The 14,259-nt window shown below is 51.6% G+C and overlaps 1 protein-coding gene across 3 annotated transcripts in view; it reads left to right on the forward strand.

Annotated features, from left to right (window-relative positions):
* Positions 1–14,259, forward strand: part of FAAP100 (FA core complex associated protein 100) — a 188,367-nt gene that overhangs the window by 42,678 nt on the left and 131,430 nt on the right. For all 3 annotated transcript variants that reach the window (XM_075350697.1, XM_075350696.1, XM_075350698.1), the window contains exon 3: positions 10,844–10,962. In XM_075350697.1, the coding sequence (XP_075206812.1) occupies positions 10,844–10,962 (119 nt within the window). The remainder of the gene's footprint in view (positions 1–10,843; positions 10,963–14,259) is intronic.

Below are 14,259 nucleotides of genomic sequence, written 5' to 3' on the forward strand. Positions count from 1 at the left end.
ACACAGATATTGAGTATTTTTCTGGCCACGCTGACTTCAGAGAAGCAGTCCAGGAACACCACGCTTACCAGATAAGCGTCTTCTCCAAACGTTTTTTAGGATACACGTTATCCCTTTTCCCCTGACGTGGTCAGCGCTGGACCCAGGGTCCAAAGGTGGATTCTCCAATCTCCAGGCTTGCATCTAGAGCCATAGTTGCACTGGAGATGGGGCTTCACTTAAAGATGCCAGTCACAGACAGATGGACTCTGGTTGAAATCTGTCTAGGAAGCTATCGGCGTGTCGGTTGCTCCGGCATCCACAGCCGTATAGGCAACCTAACCTTTTCAGCTGTTCTTGCGCAGCTGGCCTTGAGCACAGGGACATCTGTACCGCAGAGGCGTCCGTAACCCCGCAATGTCTGCACTGCGACTTACCCTGTTAATACTGTCCTAAAAGTACAGTCGAGGTTTCGGTCCTTCCCAAGCTCCGGCAGGTCCCAATTGTCCTCGTGCAAAAGGGCTACAAAACCTCAGACGGGCTCAGATTCCGGCCGGGCTCAATCACGCCCAAGGAAGGCAGTCGGAGGAACCGCTACCAAGGCGGTCTCCTCAGGACTCTCAGCTCTCTCTCTCTCTCTCTCTCCGCATCCGCGGTTGATGGCAGACTCCCCCGCCTTGGGCGACATTTAGCTGCCACAGGTCACAGACCGGTGGGTGACGGACATTGTGCTCACGTGCACAGGACAGTGTTCTGTTCTCGTCCTCCGACTCCATTTCCCTGCTGCAGGCGGTGGATGCTCTAAGAGCAGAAGGAGTGGTGATCCCTGTCTCCCCTCAGGAACGAGGGCGAGGGTTTGTACTCCAATCTCTTTGTGGCTCCAAAAAAGGACGGTTCCTTCCGTCCCGTTCTGGTCCTGACACTGCTCAACGAGCATGCGAACGCCAGGCGGTTCCGGATGGGATCCCTCCGATCCGTCATTACCTCAATGTCTCGAGGAGACTTCCTTGCCTCAACAGACATCAAAGATGCCTATCTCCACGTGCCAATTGCTACGGAGCACCAACGTTTTCTACGTTTTGTGATAGGAGACGAACATCTTCAGTTCGTAGCTCTGCCATTCAGTCTGGCGACAGCCCCACGGGTGTTCACCAAGGTCATGGCAGCAGTGGTAGCAGTCTTGCACTTTCAGGGACACCCGGTGATCCCGTACTTGGACGATCTACTCGTCAAAGCACCCTCCCTCGAGGCATGCCAACGCAGCCTGAATGTTACGCGGGAGACTCTCCACTTTCGGGTGGATCATCAATTTGGCAAGGTCAAATCTGTCCCCGACTCTATCACTAACGTATCTCGGCATGGAGTTTCATACTCTATCAGCAAGAGTGAAGCTTCCGCTGAACAAGCAGCGTTCACTGCTGACAGAGGTGCAGTCTCTCCTTCAAGGCCAGTCGCACCCCTTAAGGCGCCTCATGCACTTCCTAAGGAAGATGGTGGCAGCCATCGAGGCAGTTCTCTTTGCGCAGTTTCATCTGCGCCAACGGCAATGGGACATTCTCCGCCAATGGGACGGGCAGTCAACCTCCCTGGACAGGGAAGTCTCCCTTTCCCAGACGGCCGAGGACTCTCTGCTATAGTGGCTTATTCCCACCTCATTGTCATAGCCCCCATCCTGGGCAGTGGTCACGACAGATACGAGTCTGTCAGGGTGGGGAGCAGTTTGTCTCCGCCACATGGCTCAGGGGACGTGGACTCAGCAGGAGTCCACCCCTCAGATCGATGTTCTGGAAATCGGGGCAGGGTATCTTACCCCATTAGCCTTCCAGAAGTGGCTAGAAGGAGAGCAGATCCGAATCCAGTCGGACATCTCCACAGCGGTGGCATACATCAACCACCAAGAAGGGACGCGCAGTCAGCAAGCCTTCCAGGAAGTCAGGCGAATCCTCATGTGGGTGGAGGACACAGCATCCACCATATCCGCAGTTCTCATTCCGGGCGTAGAATTCTGGGAAGCAGACTTCATCAGTCGCCAGGGTATGGACGCGGGGGAATGGTCCCTTCACTCGGACGTGTTTCAGGAAATCTGTTGCCGCTGGGGGGTGCCGGACGTCGACCTAATGGCGTCTCGGCACACCAACAAGGTCCCGGCATTTATGGCACGATCGCGCGATCACAGAGCTCTGGCGGCAGACGCCTTAGTGCAAGATTGGTCGCAGTTCCGGCTCACATATGTGTTTCCACTTCTGGCACTCTTGCCCAGAGTACTGCGCAAAAAATCAGATCCGAGAGATCGTGGTACCCGGATCTGTGGCATCTCACGGTCGGCCGACCGTGGTCTCTACCAGACCGACCAGACTTACTGTCCCAAGGGCCGTTTTCTCCATCGGAATTCTGCGGCCCTGAACCTGACTGGGTGGCCTTTGTGTCCTGGATCCTAGCGTCTTCAGGATTATCCCAAGGGGTCGTTGCCACCATGGGACAGGCTAGGAAGCCCACGTCTGCTAAGATCTACCACAGAACGTGGAAGATTTTCTTAATCTGGTGCTCTACTCAGGGAGTGTCTCCCTGGCCATTTGCATTGCCTACTTTTCTTTCCTTCCTACAATAGGAGTTAGAAAAGGGCTTGTCACTCGACTCCCTCAAAGGGCAAGTCTCAGCACTATCCGTGTTGTTTTCAGAAGCGTCTAGCACGTCTTTCTAAGGTGTGCACGTTCCCGCAGGGGGTTTGTCATATCGTACCCCCGTACAAGCGGCCGCTAGATCCATGGGATCTGAACAGGGTTCTAGTTGCTCTCCAGAAGCCGCCTTTCGAGCCTCTGAAGGAAGTTCCTTTTTCTCGCCTGTCACAGAAGGTGGCGTTTCTCGTTGCGTTCACATCGCTTCGGCGAGTGTCTGAGCTGGCAGCTCTGTCTTCCAAGGCTCCCTTCCTGGTGTTTCACCAGGACAAGGTAGTGCTGCGCCCCATTCCGGAGTTTCTCCCTAAGGTCGTATCCTCGTTTCATCTTAATCAGGATATCTCCTTACCGTACTTTTGCAATCATCCGGTTCACCGGTATGAGAATGATTTACGTTTGCTAGATCTGGTGAGAGCACTCAGAATCTACATTTCCCGCACGGCGCCCATACGCCGTTCCGATGCACTTTTTTTGTCCTTGTCGCTGGTACGCGCAAGAGGTTGCAGGCTTCTAAAGCCACCCTGGCTCGATGGATCACAGAACCAATTCTGGAAGCCTACCGTTCTGCAGGGCTTCCGGTTCTTTCAGGGCTGAAAGCCCATTCAACCAGAGCCGTGGGTGCGTCCTGGGCACTACGACACCAGGCTTCGGCTCAACAGGTGTGCCAGGCAGCTACCTGGTTGAGTCTGCACATTTTTCACCAAACATTCTCAGGTGCATACCTATGCTTCGGCGGATGCCAGCTTAGGTAGAAGAGTCCTGCAGGCGGCAGTGATTTCCCCGTAGGGGAGGGCTGTCTTGCAGCTCTAACATGAGGTATTTATTTACCCACCCAGGGACAGCTTTTGGACGTCCCAATCGTCTGGGTCTCCCAATAGAGCGCTGAAGAAGAAGGGAATTTTGTTACTTACCGTAAATTCCTTTTCTTCTAGCTCTTATTGGGAGACCCAGCACCCGCCCTGTTGTCCTTCGGGATTTTTTTGTTGTTTGCGGGTACACATGTTGTTCATGTTGAAAGGTTTTTCAGTTCTCCGATGTTACTCGGAGTTAATTTGTTTAAACCAGTTATTGGCTTTCCTCCTTCTTGCTTTGGCACTAAAACTGGAGAACCCGTGACACCACGGGGGGGTATAGCCAGAAGGGGAGGGGCCTTGCACTTTTTAGTGTAGTGCTTTGTGTGGCCTCCGGAGGGCAGTAGCTATACCCCAATCGTCTGGGTCTCCCAATAAGAGCTAGAAGAAAAGGAATTTACGGTAAGTAACAAAATTCCCTTCTTCTCCACCAGCTCCTCTTGCGGAGGAGGCAGCTTCACAGCAGGAGAAATTCCATTTCAGGTATCCCAAGCGTAAATTAAGCACGTTTCTGGACCACTCTGACTTTAGAGACGCAATCCAGAAACACCACGCTTATCCAGATAAGCGTTTTTCCAAACGGCTTAAAGATACACGCTATCCTTTTCCCCCTGACGTGGTCAAGGGCTGGACACAGTGTCCCAAGGTGGACCCTCCAATCTCCAGGCTTGCAGCCAGATCTCTAGTTGCAGTGGAAGATGGGGCGGCACTCAAAGATGCCACTGACAGACAGATGGAGCTCTGGTTAAAATCCATCTATGAAGCTATTGGAGCGTCGTTGGCGCCAGCATTCGCAGCCGTATGGGCACTCCAAGCTATTTCAGCTGGGCTTACACAGGTCGACACGGTCACACGTACATCTGCTCCGCAGGTGGCACCCTTGACCTCTCAAATGTCTGCATTCGCGTCTTACGCGATTAATGCTGTCCTAGACTCTACGAGCCGTACGGCGGTGGCGTCAGCCAACTCTGTGGTTTTACGCAGAGCCCTGTGGTTGAGAGAATGGAAGGCAGATTCTTCTTCCAAGAAGTGCTTAACCAGTTTGCCTTTTTCTCGTGACCGATTGTTTGGTGAGCGTTTGGATGAAATCATTAAACACTCCAAGGGTAAGGATTCATCCTTACCTCAGCCCAGACAAAACAAACCTCAACAGAGGAGGGGACAGTCTGGTTTTCGGTCCTTTCGAGGCTCAGGCAGGTCCCAATTCTACTCGTCCAAAAGGACTCAAAAGGATCAGAGGGGCTCAGATTCTTGGCGGACTCAATCACGCCCAAAAAAGCCAGCCGGAAGAACCGTTACCAAGACGGCTTCCTCATGACTCTCAGCCTCCTCTCTCCGCATCCTCGGTCGGTGGCAGGCTCTCCCGCTTTGGCGACATTTGGTTGTCACAGGTCAAAGACCGTTGGGTGAGAGACATTCTGTCTCACGGGTACAGGATAGAGTTCTGCTCTCGTCCTCCAACTCGCTTCTTCAGAACTTCCCCACCGCCCGACCGAGCCGATGCTCTGCTGCAAGCGGTGTCCGCTCTAAAGGCGGAAGGAGTGGTGACTTCTGTTCCTCTTCAGGAACAAGGTCACGGTTTTTACTCCAATTTGTTTGTGGTGCCAAAGAAAGACGGGTCGTTCCGTCCCGTCCTGGATCTAAAGCTGCTCAACAAACACGTAAAAACCAGGAGGTTCCGGATGGAATCTCTCCGCTCCGTTATCGCCTCAATGTCTCAAGGAGATTTCCTAGCATCAATAGACATCAAGGATGCTTATCTCCACGTGCCGATTGCTCCAGAGCACCAGCGTTTTCTACGCTTCGTTATAGGAAGCGAACACCTGCAGTTCGTAGCTCTACCTTTCGGGCTGGCGACAGCCCCTCGGGTCTTCACCAAGGTCATGGCAGCAGTAGTAGCAGTCCTGCACTCGCAAGGTCACTCCGTGATCCCGGATTTGGACGATCTACTTATCAAGGCACCCTCTCAAGAGGCATGCCAACACAGCCTGAACGTGGCACTGAAGACTCTCCAGAGTTTCGGGTGGATTATCAACTTTTCAAAGTCAAATCTAACCCCGACCCAATCACTAACATATCTTGGCATGGAGTTTCATACTCTCTCAGCGATAGTGAAACTTCCACTGGACAAACAGTGCTTGCTACAGATAGGGGTGCAATCTCTCCTTCAGGGCCAGTCGCACCCCTTGAGGCGCCTCATGCACTTCCTAGGGAAGATGGTAGCGGCAATGGAAGCAGTTCCTTTTGCGCAGTTTCATCTGCGTCCACTACAATGGGACATTCTCCGCCAATGGGACGGGAAGTCGACGTCCCTCGACAGGGAGGTCTCCCTCTCTCAGGCAGCCAAGGAATCTCTCCGGTGGTGGCTTCTTCCCACCTCATTGTCAAAAGGAAAGTCGTTCCTACCCCCATCCTGGGCGGTGGTCACGACAGATGCGAGTCTGTCAGGGTGGGGAGCAGTGTTTATCCACCACAGGGCTCAGGGTACGTGGACTCGGAAAGAGTCCACCCTTCAGATCAATGTTCTGGAGATCAGAGCAGTCTATCTTGCCCTACAAGCCTTCCAACAGTGGCTGGAAGGCAAGCAGATCCGAATTCAGTCGGACAACTCCACAGCGGTGGCATACATCAACCACCAAGGGGGAACACGCAGTCGGCAAGCCTTCCAGGAAGTCCGGCGGATTCTGACGTGGGTGGAAGACACGGCATCCACCATATCCGCCGTTCACATCCCAGGCGTAGAAAACTGGGAAGCAGACTTTCTCAGTCGCCAGGGCATGGACGCAGGGGAATGGTCTCTTCACCCGGACGTGTTTCAGGAGATCTGTCGCCGCTGGGGGATGCCGGACGTCGACCTGATGGCGTCACGGCACAACAACAAGGTCCCGGTTTTCATGGCACGGTCTCACGATCACCGAGCTCTGGCGGCAGACGCCTTAGTTCAAGATTGGTCGCAGTTCCGGCTACCGTATGTGTTCCCACCTCTGGCATTGTTGCCCAGAGTGCTCCGCAAAATCAGGTCCGACTGCCGCCGCGCCATTCTCGTCGCTCCAGACTGGCCAAGGAGGTCGTGGTACCCGGATCTGTGGCACCTCACGGTAGGGCCATCCGTGGGCACTACCAGACCGTCCAGACTTGCTGTCTCAAGGGCCGTTTTTCCATCTGAATTCTGCGGCCCTGAACCTGACTGTGTGGCCATTGAGTCCTGGATCCTAGCGGCCTCAGGTTTATCTCATGAAGTGGTTGCCACCATGAGACAGGCTAGGAAACCATCCTCCGCCAAGATCTACCACAGGACGTGGAGGATATTCCTATCTTGGTGCTCTGCTCAGGGAGTTTCTCCCTGGCCTTTTGCATTGCCTACTTTTCTTTCCTTCCTGCAGTCTGGGTTGGAAAAAGGTTTGTCGCTTGGCTCCCTTAAGGGTCAAGTCTCCGCGCTATCCGTATTTTTTCAGAAACGCCTGGCGCGACTTCCTCAGGTACGCACGTTCCTGCAAGGGGTTTGTCATATCGTCCCCCCTTACAAGCGGCCATTGGAGCCCTGGGACCTGAACAAGGTTCTAATTGCTCTCCAAAAGCCGCCTTTCGAGCCTATGAAGGAGGTTTCCCTTTCTCGTCTTTCACAGAAAGTGGCCTTTCTAGTGGCGGTCACGTCTCTTCGGAGAGTGTCCGAGCTGGCGGCGTTATCATGCAGATCTCCATTCCTGGTGTTTCACCAGGACAAGGTAGTTCTGCGTCCAATTCCAGAATTTCTTCCCAAGGTGGTATCTTCCTTTCATCTCAATCAAGATATCACTTTACCGTCTTTGTGTCCGCATCCAGTTCACCAATTTGAAAAAGGTTTGCATTTATTGGATCTGGTGAGAGCACTCAGGATCTACATTTCCCGCACGGCGCCTCTGCGCCGCTCGGATGCACTCTTTGTCCTTGTCGCTGGTCAGCGTAAAGGGTCGCAAGCTTCCAAATCCACCCTTGCGCGTTGGATCAAGGAACCAATTCTTCACACCTACCGTTCTGCTGGGCTTCCGATCCCATCAGGACTGAATGCCCATTCTACCAGAGCCGTGGGTGCGTCCTGGGCATTACGGCACCAGGCTACGGCTCAGCAGGTGTGCCAGGCGGCTACCTGGTCGAGTCTGCACACTTTTACCAAGCATTATCAGGTGCATACCTACGCTTCGGCGGATGCCGGCCTAGATAGACAAGTCCTTCAGGCGGCGGTGGCTCACCTGTAGGAAAGGGCTGTTTGACGGCCCTATCACGAGGTATTCTTTTACCCACCCAGGGACTGCTTTTGGACGTCCCAATTGTCTGGGTCTCCCAATTAGGAGCGACAAAGAAGAAGGGAATTTTGTTTACTTACCGTAAATTCCTTTTCTTCTAGCTCCAATTGGGAGACCCAGCACCCGCCCTGTTTTCTTAGGAAATTTGTTTTTTTCGGGTGCACATGTTGTTCATGTTGAACAGTTCAGTTCTCCGAGGTTGTTTCTCGGGTTGAATTTGTATTTAAAACAGTTATTGGCTTTCCTCCTTCTTGCTTTTGCACTAAAACTGAGGAGCCCGTGATCCCACGGGGGGGTGTATAGCCAGAAGGGGAGGGGCCTTACACTTTTAAGTGTAGTACTTTGTGTGGCCTCCGGAGGCAGTAGCTATACACCCAATTGTCTGGGTCTCCCAATTGGAGCTAGAAGAAAAGGAATTTACGGTAAGTAAACAAAATTCCCTTCTTTTTCCTCTCTAACCAAACTCCTCATCTTCACAGCTAGATATAAAAAATAAAATTTAGTGGAATTAAATTCTTCTTAAATGTTATAAAAATCCAAACTTTTTGGGATTTCACTACCATGTGAATTTAGCAAAATGGCCAGTTTTCTGAACTGTAATGAGCAATCAAAAGGTTTTTTAAAAAAATCCTTATCCTCACCTTACAGGTCACCTCTCCAGCCCCTCTGGAACTCACTTCCACCCTTTTTCTGTTCACCCGCTACTCGCATTGGATTTCAAGGGCCTCTTGCACTGTGTCAGGCTTCCAGCTGTCATGGCACCCAGGAGGCATCTGCTCATATGAGCAGGAAGGCCATGACGAACGTCTAGATATCATGACGACATCCAGTGCGCTTGTGCAGAACCTCCCTGGGCGCCATAACAGCTGGAAGCCTATCGGTGCGAGAGGCCTGGGAAATCCATAGCGAGCAATGGTGGATCAGTAGATGTGGCGAGGACTGTATGGGTGATGGTGAGTATTGGAGGGACCGGAGAGGTGAGGTTGAGTATACATTTTTCTTTCTTTTAAATGTTACGTTTACTGGGGTCTGGAGAAAGCAGCTTTTAATTTGCATAAAAAAATGCTGCATGTGAACATAGCCTAAGGCTATGTTCAAAAATTCTGTATGGATTTAGGCTCGGATTCAGCTCTTAAGTCAAGACAGATCTAGCTAGGACATTGGCAGCAATGTATGTATATGGAATATTTTGTGTTTTTGGGAAAAAAATAGTTCGGAGCACATCCTACAGCAGGTTCATTATTACCACAGATTCTGCCTTGGTTTATCACTATTGGGTAATAGTACAGCTGATCTATATTATAAATGTGAAATTCAGATCTGTACTGTATGAAGACACGACTACAGGATCTGACTACACGCTGAGTTTATTTGTAATCTGTAGCCGAGGAGACACAAAGATGTCAGCTATCTGTACAGTACAAGCACGTAGGATGCATCATATTAATGGTAAGTTCTTGGTGCCTCCAAGTTACGTACAGGGAGTCCAGCAGAAGCTTGGCCATATCCTGGGTGCCGAGACTCTGCTGTCTGATGAAGCTGACCCGGTGATATTTCTGCAAGGTCCAGCAGTGAAAAGTGATCCTTGCTGTCTTTCTCCATCTGTTTCCTAACCGCCACCTTATCGGCTTTGCCCCTTTTGGTGCCCAGCGGACTTAAGCGCCTCTAGTAAAGCTCCAGTTACCTCCCCAGTCCTAGTTTGTTGCTCTGGGGTTGCAACGCGTTTTGGGGCCGAGAATGCTCGCGGTGCCACATCATCATTGGGCGGCATGGTGGCTCAGTGGTTAGCACTGCAGCCTTGCAGCGCTGGGGTCCTGGGTTCAAATCCCACCAAGGACAACATCTGCAAGGAGTTTGTATGTTCTCCCCGTGTTTGCGTGGGTTTCCTCCGGGTTCTCCGGTTTCCTCCCACACTCCAAAGACATACAGATGGGGACTCTAAATTGTGAGCCCCAATGGGGACAGTGTTGTCAATGTATGTAAAGCGCTGTGGAATTAATAGTGCTATATAAATGAATAAAATTATTATTATTATTATTATTATTATTAAGGGACGGACGTGTGGTGGTGCAGGCTTGTACGGAGGAGGAGACGGGTACTCAGCGTCACTCGTATACGTGTGATGGCAGATTGTGATACAGTAGGAGGACCTGGGGTGAGGACTTATAGTGTTAGGGCGGCTTTGCACACTACGACATCGCAGGTGCGATGTCGGTGGGGTCAAATCGAAAGTGATGCACATCGGCGTCACTTGCGATGTCGTAGTGTGTAAATCCTAGATGATACGATAAACGAGCGCAAAAGCATCGTTATCGTATCATTGGTGCAGGCTCCGACATTTCCATAATGCCGGTGCGGCGACAGGTACGATGTTGTTCCTCGTTCCTGCGGCAGCACAGAACGCTGTGTGTGAAGCCGCAGGAATGAGGAACATCTCCTTACCTGCCGCTAGCGGCTATACGGAAGGAAGGAGATGTGCGGGATGTTTACATCCTGCTCATCTCCGCCCCTCCGCCGCCATTGGCTGCCTACCGTGTGACGTTGCTGTGATGCCCACGACCCGCCCCCTTAGAAAGGAGGCGGGTCGCCGGCCAGAGCGACGGTCGCAGGGCAGGTGAGTGCATGTGAAGCTGGCGTAGCGATAATTATCGCTACGCCAGCTATCACAAGATATCGTACCTGCGACAGGGGCGGGGACTATCGCGTGCGACATCGCAGCATCGGCTTGTGATGTCGCAACGTGCAAAGCCCGCCTTAGTATATGCTGTCTACTAGTGAACAAACTCTAGTAGACATGGGGTATTTCCTCACAGGCCAAATACAATTACACTGTGGGGCATACTTGGTTTGACATATGTATGATTTATACCTTAATGGCTCCATCTACAGCAAAAGAGAAGGCTCTTAGATAACACATGATGGCAGGATCAGACCACACAGGGTTTGCTTTTTTAATCTGTATCCTTAGAGACACATAGGCTCACATAAAGCTGTATATAAAAGAGAGCTTTAATCCCAGTCTTGATTGAAAACTTGTAATTTTCACATTTTCCAGGCTGTCTATTTATTTCCCTCCAACGTTTGGCATATAGAAGTTTCTACAGATCTGCACCAGCTGTATGTCCTGTGTGCCCAGAATGGACTGTACCTCCTGGAGTGGGATGGACATGGAAGGTGAGCTGAAATATTGAGATCAGTGCTGTTCTATACATGTCCTTAGATCTTTTTTTATTTTTTTGCACCCTTTTATATTCCTTTTGAAACTGCTGAGACCAGGCAACCAATATAAATGGAAGTGTCAGGGATGCACCCCTGGGGCTGATGGAACTGGAACAGAGTTGACTATATATCAGTACAAGGATTTTAAATGTACAGCTGCCAATGTGCAATGTTTTTTTTTTCTTGGGTGCTTTGTTGGGTGTACGCTGCTACCACCAGGAGGCTGACACGAAGAATTTCAACCTAAGGGAAAAAAAATTCAGCTCCTCCTGCTATTTTTTTTATTTTGGACAACCCCTTCAGTTCAGACTTTTCCTGTTTTTGTTTTTTTTTTGGGGGGGGGGGGTGATAGCAGAGTGCAGTGCATGGTAGGAGCTTTGATGTTACGTTACTTAGAGCTAGAGTCCTCTTCTTTTTGGAGTTTTTGCAGCGCATTCAATATATTGTTCCAAGTGTAAGATGTCTGCATTCCCGTGATCTAAGAGGACATTAGTGAGCTCAGTAAGAGACTCCTCAGTTTCCTTCAACACTTTAGATAACTGTTGTTTGATTGTTCGGAGGGCCTCTGTCTCGCCTGTTGCTCTCATACACAGAAGTGCTGGCTCCGCTGAACGCTCCTTTGTTATCTGTGAGAATATCTGTCAGACTGCTGTGGTGGTGGCGGCTTATATCTTAGAGAACAAAAGCATCGGAGGCCTGAAATTGGATATGCTGAATCTTTAGACACCCTCTTACATGATTTGTCGGGGGCCTCCATAGACATTGGACTAATGGCCGAACCCGACAATATCAGGGTGTTCAGTCAAAGTTAACCCCTTACTGGTACGTCATACGCCAGCTCCGTGACTTTGATGTGGGCTCGCGTGCTGAGCCAGTATCTCTCCCCTCACATGACAGCTGATTTAATCAGTCATCTGCCTCTAATAGTCGCAGGCAGATCTTTATGGGGAGGAGCGTCATTCCTCTTGCCCATCAACGTGCCCTTGACATGATAGTAGGGTGCCAATGGGTTGTCATGACAACCGGGGGTCAGCTGATAACCCCATGTCAGTCAATATGGGCCTCCTGTGAATGCCAGCTGCAAGCTGGCATTCATAGAAGATTGTGATTTCTGCTATACAGCACAGGGCTGATGCACTTCTCTGTATAGCACCGGTGATTGGACGATTGCAGCTTCAATTTCCTATGAAATAAGATTAAAAAATATATTTCTTTGTCGCTCTATTGGGAGACCCAGACAATTGGGTGTATAGGCTATGCCTCCGGAGGCCGCACAAAGTATTACACTCAAAAGTGTTAAGCCCCTCCCCTTCTGCCTATACACCCCCCGTGCTCCCACGGGCTCCTCAGTTTTTTTGCTTTGTGCGAAGGAGGTCAGACACGCACAGCACAGCTCCACAGATTAGTCAGCAGCAGCTGCTGACTATGTCGGATGGAAGAAAAGTGGGCCCATATAGGGCCCCCAGCATGCTCCCTTCTCACCCCACTCTTGTCGGCGGTGTTGTTAAGGTTGAGGTATCCATTGCGGGTACGGAGGCTGGAGCCCACATGCTGCTTTCCTTCCCCATTCCCCTCAGGGCTCTGGGTGAAGTGGGATCCTATCGGTCTCCAGGCACTGAGACCGTGCTTCATCCACAACTCCTGTGGAGACTGCTGGATAGGAGCCGGGTACCGTTCAGGGACATGGCCCTGCTACGTGAAGGTACTCTGTATCCCTGTGGGGACCGCGCACGGCAACACCTCAGCTTTGCTGGGTGTGCTAGTGCACCGGGGGACCGGGTTAAACTGTGCCATTACACACTCAGCGTCGCTGAGTGTGTTTATATGTAGGGGCTACCGCGCTAACCGCCGCTGCCATGGGAAACTGCGGCGCGGCTGGGACTTGTAGTTTGCCGGGGACTTCGGCGTTGGCCGCACTTTTACGGCAGCCACGCTTATACTCGAGTCCCCGGCTTGGCTTGCGGCCTAGTTTCCCTTTCTCCCGCCCTCAGCCCTGACAGGCAGGGGAAGGGCGGGACGCTGCACGGAAGAGCAGCACTGAGGGCTGGAATATGATTTCCATACTCCACCCCCTCACTGTGCACAGTGTGAGCACCTCGGCTACGCCCACGGCTCCCTCCTCTCGTCAGGACGCCGCAGCCATTTCCTGTCAGCTCCTACGACGCTGCAGAGAGGGACAAACCCTGAGAGACCCAGACACGGTCTCTGGTGGCCTCATAACCGCTTTAGGCGGATGGTAAGCAGCACCTGTGGTGCTAGCCTCATGGTGCTGTAGTGTACTGATACATTATTTGTTTTTAGTATATATTTTACACTGTATGAGCACAGTTCATTCTGGCTATATACCCTAGTGTGTTACTCAGGGAAAACAATAGCATGGCGCCCACAAAAGGCAGGGGTGCCAAAGCACAGGCTTATTATGCTGCCTGCGGCGCTTGTACGACCCAGCTGCCGGCAGGTTCCATTGACCCTCATTGTGTGCATGTTCGGCCCCGGTGACACTTCTTTAGCCAGGGCCTCTGCTAAGAGGGGCCTAGGGGGAGCCACCTGTTGACACTGTCCTAGTGACGGGGACGGAGTTTGCAAAACTCTCTGAGACTATGGCTAAGATACTAGAAGCCTTGCAGTCCAGGCCGGTATCTCAGCAAAGGGACTCTGTTGAATCATTGTTCCCTGGCCCCCCTCAGTTGGACCAACAATGTCCTCCCGGGGTATCTCATACATCCCAGGCTGAGGGTTCTGACTTAAACCCCAGCCCCAGACCGACTAAGCGGGCTCGCTTAGAATTTCCCTCGACATCATATTGTTCAGGGTCTCAGCGGGGGGAATCTCTGGTGATAATGCGGAGACAGCTGATCAGGATTCTGATCCTGAGGGCGCTCTCAATCTTAATACTCCAGACGGGGACGCCATACTGAACGTTCTTATTGCGTCCATCGATCAAATGCTGGATATTTCTCCCTCAGCTCCTCCGGCGGAGGAGTCAGCTTCTCTTACACCGAGTATGTTTCTAGACCACTCTGATTTCAGAGAGGCAGTCCAGAATCATCATGCTTGTCCAGATAAGCGTTTTTTCTAAGCGCCTTAAGGATACACGTTATCCTTTTCCCCCTGACGTGGTTAAAGGTTGGACTCAGTGTCCCAAAGTGGATCCTCCAATCTCCAGACTGGCGGCTAGATCCATTCTTGCAGTGGACGAGGGGGCCTCGCTCAAGGATGCCACTGACAGGCAGATGAAGCTCTGGTTGAAAT

The sequence above is a fragment of the Anomaloglossus baeobatrachus genome, chromosome 5 (assembly GCF_048569485.1).
Source record: "Anomaloglossus baeobatrachus isolate aAnoBae1 chromosome 5, aAnoBae1.hap1, whole genome shotgun sequence".
Classification (NCBI taxonomy): Eukaryota; Metazoa; Chordata; class Amphibia; order Anura; family Aromobatidae; genus Anomaloglossus; species Anomaloglossus baeobatrachus.